We start from the raw sequence: 12,587 nt of genomic DNA, 5'->3' as shown, positions 1-12,587 counted from the left end.
CTACAGTATCCACAGTCTACAGTATCCACAGTCTACAGCATGTACAGTCTACAGCATGTACAGTCTACAGTATATACAGTCTACAGCATGTACAGTCTACAGTATCCACAGTCTACAGTATGTAGTCTACAGCAGGTACAGTCTACAGCATGTACAGTCTACAGTATCCACAGTCTACAGCATGTACAGTCTACAGTATGTACAGTCTACAGCATGTACAGTTTACAGTATGTACAGTCTACAGCATGTACAGTCTACAGCAGGTACAGTCTACAGCATGTACAGTCTACAGTATCCACAGTCTACAGCATGTACAGTCTACAGCATGTACATTCTACAGTACCCACAGTCTACAGCATGTACAGTCTACAGTATGTACAGTCTACAGCATGTACAGTCTACAGCATGTACATTCTACAGTATCCACAGTCTACAGCATGTACAGTCTACAGCATGTACAGTCTACAGCAGGTACAGCAATTCCTATTGTGGAGATCTAAGGATGTCGTGTTCCTGAGCACTGACATTGTATTCTTTGCCATAAGCAAGAACCATTCTGGGCAGAAAGATTATTAATGCGCTGGGGAGGAGGAGAGATCTATTGTAGATCCTATCTATTATCTTCTAGAAGGTGCTAACTAAATAAGAAGTACAATCTGCATGGTTGCTAAGGGCAACATCCCATCTTCAATTGAACTCCAATCTTAGTAAATTTACCCCATTCAATACTAGTCATTTCTTGTAACCGTAGACATTTGGGAAAACTCTTGAAGGCTACATTCTTCTCTGATCTCTACATACTCAGAGGAAACATTCCCAATCATTACTGCTACAGCGTGCCTCTGATGGCTGAGGCTCATACCTCTCATGCGGTGCCTCCTGCTGGGTCTCTGATGGTGAAGGTGTCTGGGGTGACGGTGGGAAGTCACAAGGCCACGTCCCTCATGCTCTACTGCTTGACGACAGGGACAATAGTCCACCTGGGAACTCCATCCTAGCGGTGGGAAGGCACAAGCCACGAGGATGACGAATGAAAGCATACCGTTCTTGGCCAGAGGTATTGGGCACACGCCTTGGGTCCAGGTAAAATAAACTCCCCAGAGACAACTTTCAAATAAAAAAAAAAATCAACCAAGGGTCTGGTCTCGCGGGCAAACTTGCAGTATGTGCGCCTACCCACTTCTCTCCGGCCTTTGGTAAATTATTCAGAATTTGTTATTAAGGATGTTTTTCAACAGCTTTTGTTCTTTTTTTTTTTGTACTTTCTTCCTCCTCCTTTTCTTCATTATGAAGTTGAGGAACAATGGAGGAGAAAAGCATGCAGACCCCATGCTGGGAGAAGGGCTGAGAAGTTTAGACAGGGGCTCCTGTCTCCACAGCATCTGTGTCATCAGAACAGGGTGGGGGCTCATTTGATAGTATTTTGCCCTCCTCTGACACAAAGTAGATAGAGTAAGTAATTTATGTTTTTATTTTCGCAGGAATACACAACGGTGTTGATCGTTTAACTCAAGGTTTATTTCTTTCTTTTTCCCTTTTGTCCGACGTCTTTTTTTTTGCGCTTTGCGAAAGTCCTGTGAAAATGCGATTTCCAACATTCCTACACAAGATTGACTGCACAATTGAATAGCGGAGCAGCTTTGCTGACGACCGTTTCCAAACTGAATTGATTGTCCTTTGATAGTGCTTAAAGCATCTAAGGGGCCTTTGTCGGACTAGAGGAGAAATGTGAATTTTGAAGGCGGCTTAAGACGTTTCCAATTGTCGGGGCGGAACAATGGCCTCTAGATGTCCGCAATCACATTTACCACTGTAGGTTGTAATTATTTTGAGGGGGTCACCAGTGTTGGAAAACATTCGTCGATGGTGGTATCTCTCCGTCTTACCCCGTCTTGTTACCATGTTCTTTCTCTCCTGGTGAGGTACAAACATAATTAGCTGTAAGAAATTTGTACCACTTAGTGTTTGCTGTGAGGACCATTTATCATCCTAAGGAGCGGAACCCCCTCAATGGCTGTCAAGACAGTTCTGAAAGTGATGAAGGAACCGTTTAGAAAACAAAAAATGCTTGGGACTGAATGCTGTTTTGTATCATGGGCCAGAATTACTATATATCAATATAATTGGGAGAACGTGAATGTTCTTTTCAGCGTAATGACTACGCGGTGTTGGGGGTTACAGAGACGCTCTCATGAAGGTACGCTGTGGCTAACTGCCCAATGGCTCTGGTAATATTCCGCCCTTTGATGTACGCGCTGGACTATGCGGGCACATGGTACCGATACAACTAGAGTCTGCTGTGCTGCTAGAGAGGGGAGGCCTGCGTGGAGCCTGCACCCAGGCCTTGGTAGTACAAATATGTGGTGACAAGTAATAATGTTTTTTGGGTGTGAATCGGGAGATACTGTAGACAGTGTCTAGGTCAGGGCTCGACAAATACCGGGCGCCAGGTCACCACGGCGAACAGATTCTGCTTCCTGGCGACCAGATTTTTAACAGGGAGGAAGGAAGCAGAATCTGGTGGTCGGCAGCCCGACCACCCGTCTCCCCTGTCCTGTCAGGCCAGTGTGGTCCCTGACACCCCCCCCCCCCCCCCGTCTGTTCGCAGCAGCGGCGGCAGCAGAACACATTTTTTAAATACACTTGATCCTGACTTCGGCAGCAGCCACTAGAAGTCCCCAGTGCCGCCGCTGCCTCATCCAATCACTGCAGGGCGGCCTGAGACCTCTGACCTTCCTTCCCTGCAGTGCGTCACCCAGACAGGCGCCGGACACCGTGTACCCAGGGCCGGCTCTACCAATAGGCAGCTTTAGGCAGAAGCCTTACACCGGCCCTGCGTGTACCCTGTGTGGATCAGAGATGAGGGAGACAGCGGCTACTACCCACTAATCAATCGGGTCTTTTCCCCAGCACCGCAGCCGCACCTCTACTGGCAGCCGCACCTCTGCTCTCCAGGGCACCGTGCGCTGAGCCCCCACTGCTTCTTGCTGCTGGACAAGCCCGGGTTCCAGCATGCAACCCCTGGGCAGAAAGGGCAAGTTACCCCTGGGCAGAAAGGGGAAGTTACCCCTGGGCAGAAAGGGCAAGTTATCCCTGGCATCAAGCATGCAACCAGTAGCAATGAGCATGTAGGTAAGTGGCACTTATGTGACTTAATATGTACTAAGCGTTACAGCGTGTGGTATTATATATAATGGGCATGCCGGTGTTTTATGGAATGTGTAATGGGCATTACGGTGTGTGGCATAATGTGTCATGGGCATTATGGCATGTGGAATAACATGTAATGGGTGTGTGACGTGTAATAGGCATTGTATTGTAAAAATAATTCCACGCCTTCGGCACTTTTGCACTGCCCCTATTTTTAGTTTGTCTGGCTCCTACACTTTCATGCTGGCTCCTAGATTTAAAAAATATTTGTCAAGCCCTTGTCTACGTCAACAGTTAAAAGGGCGACATTGACAAAAGGTTGACATAAACTAGGTTGTCATTGACAATGTCGACATAAGCAAAGGGTCCAAATAGAAACAGTCAACACATAAAATGGATGACTTGATTTTTTTGTCAGTGTCGACACCTGAGATTTTTACTGTTCCCAATCAGAGTCCACGTGAATGTTAAATTGTGAAAAGATGCCAGATAAAAATTAATAAGAAATACTCATGTTGACCTGTTTGTGTGTTGATCATAGCTGAACATGTGTATATATTTACCTCACATGTACAGTATATGGCAGGACCTGTTACCTCACATGTACAGCATATTACAGGCCCGGTTACCTCACAGGTACAGTATATATATATGACAACCCCTGTTACCTCACATGTACAGCATATTACAGGCCCTGTTACCTCACAGGTACTGTATATGACAGGCCCTGTTACTTCACATGTACAGTATATATATATATATATATATATATATATATATATATATATATATATATGTGTATATATATATATATATATATATATATATATATATATATATATATATATATACGGATGGCCCCCCCAGGGCTTCCAATAAAGAATTGCTTTTTATATTCGAGGTCTTCGGTTTCATTTCTGAAGTTTACGAATACTCCGTCTGAATAAAAGTGACTCCAGGATCACATCTATTTGGGACTTTTAGTTTGTGGCTAAGTGGTATCACTTGAGCGCACTCTGGACACCCCCCATCCGTGTATTCTATCTTCTGTCTCTCACTAACAGGAGAGTCGCTCCAGAGGTGCTTCAGATCAGTGTCACCACCGCACAGTACACACTGAACTTGTGCTGCAATCAGTCTGTGTGGTCTGTGCACTGATTGAGCACCTGGGGAAGCCATCAGTCTAAAGGAGCCCATACACGGTCCGTTGTGGATCGGCTCTGTTCTGTACTATGCGATGCGCGCTCCCGCGAATCACATAGTACAGTACAAAAAGTATGTGCTGCACATACTTTTTGTACTAGGTACACATCGTATCGGATCGCAGTGCATGCACACTGCATGCACTATGGATGCGATCCGATGTGTGCTGTTTAAGTCCCAAACGGATCCGTTAAACGGACCGTGTATGGGCTCCTTGACACTGAGATCAGCTGTAACCTCTCGTGGCCTGTCCATCTATATCGCCACTCACCCGTCCATCTACACCGCCACTCCCCCGTCCATCTATACCGCCACTCACCAGTCCATCTACATCACCACTCACCCGTCCATCTTTGCCACCACTCACCCGTCCACCTATGCCACCACTCACCTGTCCACCTATGCCACCATTCACTAGTCCATCTATGCCACTACTCACCCATCCATCTATGACACCACTCACCAGTCCATCTATGCCACTACTCACCCATCCATCTATGACACCACTCACCCGTCCACCTATACCACCACTCACCCATCCATCTATGCCACCACTCACCCGTCCATCTATACCACCAATCACCTGTCCATCTATACCACCACTCACCCGTCCATCTATACCACCACTCACCCGTCCATCTATACCACCACTCACCCGTCCATCTATACCACCACTCACCCGTCCATCTTTGCCACCACTCATCTGTCCATCTTTGCCACCACTCACCCGTCCATCTATACCCCCACTCACCTGTCCAACTATACCACCACTCACCTGTCCATCTATACCACCACTCACCCGTCCATCTATACCACCACTCACCCGTCCATCTTTGCCACCACTCATCTGTCCATCTTTGCCACCACTCACCTGTCCACCTATGCCACCATTCACTAGTCCATCTATGCCACCACTCACCCGTCCACCTATACCACCACTCACCCATCCATCTATGCCACCACTCACCCGTCCATCTATACCACCAATCACCTGTCCATCTATACCACCACTCACCCGTCCATCTATACCACCACTCACCCGTCCATCTATACCACCACTCACCCGTCCATCTTTGCCACCACTCATCTGTCCATCTTTGCCACCACTCACCCGTCCATCTATACCACCACTCACCTGTCCAACTATACCACCACTCACCCGTCCATCTATACCACCACTCACCCGTCCATCTATACCACCACTCACCCGTCCATCTTTGCCACCACTCATCTGTCCATCTTTGCCACCACTCACCCGTCCATCTATGCCACCACTCACCTGTCAATCTTTGCCACCACTTACCCATCCATCTATGCCACCACTCACCTGACCATTTATCTAAAGGTATACTTTAAGGGGAAAAGGGAAGTGGATGGTGACCGGTGCACAAGAGATAACAATTCATTTGTTTATGAGAGGAAATAAGAAGATCCACAATCGAAAATAAATATTAAAGGGGATAGTCAATCTCCCTGTTTCTAACAATTGGTCGGGTGGAGGTGCGCCCAGGAGAGTAAATAGGTTACTAAGAAAAAGAAGAAAAAAGACTCTCTCTTTGTTGGGGCACTCTTGGATAGTTGAGATTTTAACAGAGATAAAAGGATATCATATATCTAATGGTTGGGAAGAACCTACAGACCACTTGCCTATGTCTGGTCCAGAGATAAGAAAAGTAACTGGTTGAAAATTACTAGATAACAAGGTTCAGGAAAGCGGAGCTGCAGTCCCTATGGACGGGGCTGTCTCCAAATCCTGTTTAAGAAGATATTGCAAATATTAAAATGTAGCTTTTAATGTAAACTCTTTAAAATATCCTAGACAAACATGTAGACGAAACAAAAACATATATATAAAGATACACAAACATGTGCAGCAGGTTAATGCAATGCAGCACAGTCTGAGACCGCTACAGATAACCATGCACAATAGGGCTCATGTGTTGTAACTTAGTACAGAGATAGTTGCAACAAAGTTGCTTTGTATCTTAGAGGTTTAGTGTGTGAGAAATACACCCGTCACATTTACACACTGGAATTGTTCCTTTTCCTGAGTGTGAGGTTGGTACTACAGAGGCCTATAGTTGTGCGCTAAAGAATTTATATATCAATTATTTGGACATTTCGGCATCCATTCTTTGGACACTGTCGGCATTTACACAGAGGTTGACAATGAAGATTGTTCCTAATGGCTGCGATTGGTACAAATATACAGGTCAAGATATAAGTTTATCTAAGCTAAAGCAAACTCCTGTTGGTTATGTCCTGCCGACTGCTGACGTGTCAGCATATAACGCCTGTCATCAGCAGTGCAATAATCGACGGACCGACAGCTGAATGTTTCTCATGCACTGTAACCAGATGGTCAATGGATACTTTAGCTAACACATACAGTGTTACCAAGATGTTATCACAATCTGCCCTCCACTGTGTCGGCAGTTACACAAATGTTGGCGTTAGAAAATCAATATATAGTAGCGGTTTAGCACTGGTATGCAGACAAATACAAATGCAACTTTGTTGCAACTATCTCTGTACTAAGTTACAACACATGAGCCCTATTGTGCATGGTTATCTGTAGTGGTCTCAGACTGTGCTGCATTGCATTAACCTGCTGCACATGTTTGTGTATCTTTATATATATGTTTTTGTTTCGTCTACATGTTTGTCTAGGATATTTTAAAGAGTTTACATTAAAAGCTACATTTTAATATTTGCAATATCTTCTTAAACAGGATTTGGAGACAGCCCCGTCCATAGGGACTGCAGCTCCGCTTTCCTGAACCTTGTTATCTAGTAATTTTCAACCAGTTACTTTTCTTATCTCTGGACCAGACATAGGCAAGTGGTCTGTAGGTTCTTCCCAACCATTAGATATATGATATCCTTTTATCTCTGTTAAAATCTCAACTATCCAAGAGTGCCCCAACAAAGAGAGAGTCTTTTTTCTTCTTTTTCTTAGTCATTTATCTAAAGGACCACTTCGTTCCAACCAGTGACATTTTAAGTTATGAACTATGAAGACTAACACCCAGGGCCGGCTCTACCACTAGGCAGCTTTAGGCAGCTGCCTAGGGCGTCAGGATCTAGGGGGGCACCACCAAGTCTGGCTATCAAAAAATCAATGATGTCTGTGAGGATCCTTGTTGTACTTAATGCAGGTGGCGGCTGGGGAACCTATAAGACCTCACCTCCATAATTCCTCTTGAGGCATACTTCCCTACGTTACTGCCCTCTCTCCCTATACACTGTTATGAGTGTCAAAGGGGAGGTTGCTGGGGGCCTCCACTCCAGGGAAAGCAGGGGTCTTACCCACCTTCCTGGGGGGCTGGGTGGACCACTAAATTTTTGGAGGCTACCTGCCATTCCAGAATGTTAGGCAAGTATGCATTGAGGGGTTGGAAAATAGTTATTGGTGGCAGTATTGTGGGGGGGGGGGTCAGGGGGCGGCAGTAGGTTGAAGTTTTGCCTAGGGTGCTTAGAAGCCTTACACCGGCCCTGCTAACACCATGTCATTGCGACATCCCACCTCAGCTCTGAAAATGTAAAGTATTACCCTCCCCACACACACACACACCACCACTACCACCCCCTTTTTCAGCCACCTGAAGCTTTTCCTATGGTGAGGAATGAGTGACAGTACCCGTCCTTCAGCCTGTGTATCACTCAACCAGTCCGCACAGAGACATTCTGCAAGTCTGTATGTCTGTCATCGTCTTTCTGTCTGAACTCTTGCAGATGACCCTACACCCCTAATATTGCAGGGTGTTGCAGAGGAATGGCTGATGGTTTGGTGGACAAATTCGGTTACATCTATATGTTAATGATGCAAATCTATACAGCCTTTAATACATACATTAATCTTACAAAACCTACAAACCCACCAATCGAAGTCAATGCAAATCTACCAACCTCACCCCTACGCTGCATAGTGTGACAGACCTGCCAATCGTTCAGACATTCCCAGGGAATATATATTTTGATAAAGAGGTTCCTGTGGCCAAACATGTGTCACCATCTCTAACCATCACAGAAAACAAGCTTTAGTCCACCAGTTGCGGCTCCCCTCCATGCTCTTTGTATGGGCCCTTGATATTCTGGTCACACATGCAAGACAAACAACAGGCTCCTCCATTTTATGTGGCACCAACAATGGTTCCTTTCATTAAACGCCATTCAAACACCAGAGTTTGCAAACATAAAACTGGAAATAAGACTGAAGATGTCTTTGTAGCACTTCATTACTACTGCAAATAGATTGCTGCCCATTATTCAGACTCGCTATTCGGGCCCCTGTGATGAGCCTGTAACACAGGATGGCGACAATGCTAATGTGTATCTCTGTCCATTATAAATATATTACAGTACCTGTTCCCTGTGCTAGGAAAGACATTGTTAGATGTGGTGAAGAACTAGGCCGATAACCACCAGCAAATGCCTACAGTGTTTTGGAAAAGAAGTCGCGGTTATGGTAATGTTCAACTAATCTTCAGAATTCTTACATTGTTATACAGTTTCTATACAATGACATAGAAGATCCCCAAATACTGTAACACACTGACCTCTTGTTAGCAGTTTTATTACACTGTGTGAAGTTCATCTTACAACAATACATTTACCATCAATGTTGTGGTACCATAACCTGATCTATTGAATTATGAAACAAATAAAAAACAGGCCCCCCATTATCCAGACAGTAATAGAGGTACTTTGTGTTGGAGCAAAGCAACAAGTAAGTTTTGCTTGGAAGCTATAAGGGAGAGTTAGTAGTTGGGCTGTATGTATCATAATTTATAACCGAGTACTTTCTCTTTATCGCAGGGTTGCCTACTTTTACAGTTTGTTCTCCGGGAGAAGCCTGGAGAGGAGACTGTCAGCAGAACTGTGGGGGGCGGGGCCTGATATCAATGTCATCAAGCCCCGCCCCCAGTCCGCCCCCAGCACCGAGATTTGCGCAGAGCCGGCCCTAGGCATAGGCAAATGCCTAGGGCATTGGAATGCCCAGGGGCACCAGCAGCTTCTGCTGATTAAAATGATATGCAGCATGCCTATATTATGTGTGCAAATGACGCTGTATCTGCATATGAAATAGTGTATTCATGGAAATCACTGTAACATAGCATTCTGTATGCAGGTACAGCCACAGTCGCACACAGAATATAGGCATGCCACATATCATTTTAATCATTGGAAGCTCCTTGTGTGTCCTGGTCACATAACAATGCAAATCAGACGAATTTTCAGCAAAAAAGGCACCCAACGTTAGCAGAACTGGCCAGGAGCTGCATGGCCTATGAGGAATGAGGAAACATCTGTATCCAAGCAGAGGCAGAGGTCACAGTGTTAGCGGCTGTGAGAGTGCTGTCTGCGGGTGGGTTGGTTGTGCAATAGTGTTCGTCATATGTGTAAGGGGCATTATGTGTGCCGTGTATGAATGCATTAGTAATGTGCGACATATGTGTAACAGGCAATATGTGTGTCATGTGTATAAGGGCATTAATAATGTGCAACATGTGTAATGGGCATTATGTGTGTCATGTGTATAAGGGCATTAATAATGTGCAACATATGTGTAAGAGGCATTATGTGTGTCATTATGTGTATGAAGGGCATTAATAATGTGCAACATATGTGTAACAGGCATTATGTGTGTCATGTGTATAAGGGCATTAGTAATGTGCGACGTATGTGTAAGGGACATTACGTGTGTCATTATGTGTATGAAGGGCATTAATAATGTGCAACATATGTGTAAGAGGCATTATGTGTGTCATTATGTGTATGAAGGGCATTAATAAAGGTTGGCATAATGTGTAAGGGGTATTATGTTTATAAGGACATTAATAATGTGTGTCCTGTGTAAGGGGCATTACTGTGTGGTATTATCAGTGGTGCCGAGACAAAGGGGTAGGGGGTTCAAATTACCCAGGCCAAAGTCTGATGGAAGGACCCAGTGAGGGCCCCGGGCCTCCTCCCCTTGAGTGACAGCAGCAGCTGCAGCTCTTCTCTTCTTCCCAGCACACACTGCTTTGTGCTGGGTTGCAGTGTGGCCATGGAGGTGCTTAAAATACTATATTTTCTCAGGATTTTTTTCTAAGGGTGTAATGTGAATAATGTGAGGAGTAATGTATATAAGGTAAAGTGGTACTACTTTGTGATGTAACTTGAATAAAGGGACAATCGCATGATATAATGTTAATAAAGTTGCAGTACTGTGTGGCATAATTTGAATTGGGGGTACAATGTGGCCAGGCCCCTTCCCAGCAAGAACACACCCCTGTTTGTTTCTATTTAAAATATTGCGGGTAGGAGCACCAAAATGATGACTGCTATGATGAGGGTTGATGGTGCTTGGAAAGAGGAGCAAGGTCAGAGGCGGAACTAGTGGCGGTGCTAGGGGGCACCAGCCAAAATTTTGCCTAGGGCGTCATTTAGGCTAGGGCCGGCTCTGGATTTGCGGGTTAAGGTTAGGCTGTGGTTGGAAGTTGGGGTTAGGCTATGGGTGGAAGTTGGGGTAAGGCTGCGGGTGGAAGTTGGGATTAGGCTGGGGTTGGAAGGTGGGGTTAGGCTGCGGGTGGAAGTTAGGATTAGGCTGTGGTTGGAAGTTAGGCTTAGGCTGTGGGTGGAAGTTGGGTTTAGGCTGTGGGTGAAAGTTGGGGTGAGGCTGGGGTTGGAAGTTGGGGATAGGCTGCGGGTGGAAGTTGGGGTTAGGCTATGGTTGGAAGTTGGGGTTAGGCTGAGGGTGGAAGTTAGGTTTAGGCTGTGGTTGGAAGTTGGGGTTAGGCTGTGGGTGGAAGTTGGCGTAAGGCTGCGGGTGGAAGTTGGGGTTAAGCTGTGGGTGGAAGTTGGGGTTAGGCTGTGTTTGGAAGCAAGGGTCAGGCTGTGGTTGAAAGTTGGGGTAAGGCTGCGGGTGGAAGTTGGGATTAGGCTGGGGTTGGAAGTTGGGGATAGGCTGCGGGTGGAAGTTAGGAGTAGGTTGTGGTTGGAAGTTAGGCTTAGGCTGTGGGTGGAAGTTGGGGTTAGGCTGTGGGTGAAAGCTGGGGTTAGGCTGGGGTTGGAAGTTGGGGATAGGCTGCGGGTAGAAGTTAGGGTTAGGCTGTGGTTGGAAATTAGGCTTAGGCTGTGGGTGGAAGTTAGATTTAGGCTGTGGTTGGAAGTTGGGGTTAAGCTGTGGGTGGAAGTTGGGGTTAGGGTTAGGCTGTGGGTGGAAGTTGGGGTTAGGCTGCGGGTGGAAGTTGGGGTTAGGCTGAGGAGGGTTAAGGTTAGGCTGGGGGAAGGTTAAGGTTAAGCTGTTGTTGGAAGTTAGGGTTAGGCTGCGGATAGAAGTTGGGGTTAGGCTGCAGGTGGAAGTTGGTGGTACTTAGGCTGTGGTGGTACTTAGGGTTAGGGTGCGGAGGTAGTTAGGGTTAAGGTGCGGAGGTAGTTAGGGTTAGGCTGCGGGTGTAAGTTAGGGTTAGGGTGCGGTGGTAGTTAGGGTTAAGGTGCGGAGGTAGTTAGGGTTAGGCTGTGGGTGGAAGTTAGGGTTAGGGTGCGGTGGTACTTAGGGTTAGGTTGCGGAGGTAGTTAGGGTTAGGCTGCGGGTGGAAGTTAGGGTTAGGTTGCGGGTGGAAGTTAGGGTGCGGATGGAATTTGGGGTTAGGCTGTGGTGGTACTTATGGTTAGGGTGCGGAGGTAGTTAGGGTTAGGCTGCAGGTGGAAGTTAGGGTTAGGGTGCGGGTGGAAGTTAGGGTTAGGCTACAGGTGGAAGTTGGGGTTAGGCTGTGGTGGTACTTAGGGTTAGGGTGCGGAGGTAGTTAGGGTTAGGCTGCGGGTGGAAGTTAGGGTTAGGGTGCGGTGGTAGTTAGGGTTAGGCTGTGGGTGGAAGTTGGGGGGGGTGAGCGCAAAGAAGCCCCTCACAGGTTCCATTCTCCCTCTATGGGGGTTGTGGACCCCCACGATGGAGAACATCCCGTCAGTCAGGAAACTGTCTTACGAGCATTTGGTTCTGCAGTGTAAATGATTGGTGCTTTAATAAAACTGAAGATTTCTCCCCAAATCTCTCACTTTCTGGATCTCTCATCCTATTACGTTCCATCCCATGTTTCCATACAGGAATTGCTGATTAGAGATACATGCTGAATTTGGCCTAAACTAGAAAGATTCGAGCAGTATATTGGAATTAAGGGGAGAATATCTTAAGGGTTTCCAGAATATTCTAAATTTTGACCTTTCCAGTTTTAGGATCCGTCAACATTGAC

The 12,587-nt window shown here is 46.1% G+C and overlaps 1 protein-coding gene across 2 annotated transcripts in view; it reads right to left on the bottom strand.

The window, feature by feature from the left end:
- ROBO4 (roundabout guidance receptor 4) overlaps positions 1-12,587 on the bottom strand; it is a 191,068-nt gene that overhangs the window by 155,565 nt on the left and 22,916 nt on the right. The window contains exon 1 of one of the 2 annotated variants that reach the window (XM_083163558.1): positions 863-1,313. The exons of the other annotated variant lie outside the window; for it this stretch is intronic. Within the exon in view, the coding sequence (XP_083019684.1) occupies positions 863-1,040 (178 nt within the window). The 5' untranslated portion in view covers positions 1,041-1,313. Of the gene's footprint in view, positions 1-862; positions 1,314-12,587 lie in introns of those variants that run through there. 2 annotated transcript variants of the gene reach the window in all.

This window comes from Crinia signifera, chromosome 19, assembly GCF_055691185.1.
Source record: "Crinia signifera chromosome 19, ASM5569118v1, whole genome shotgun sequence".
Lineage (NCBI taxonomy): Eukaryota > Metazoa > Chordata > Amphibia > Anura > Myobatrachidae > Crinia > Crinia signifera.
This window is presented reverse-complemented; position numbering and strand designations above follow the sequence as displayed.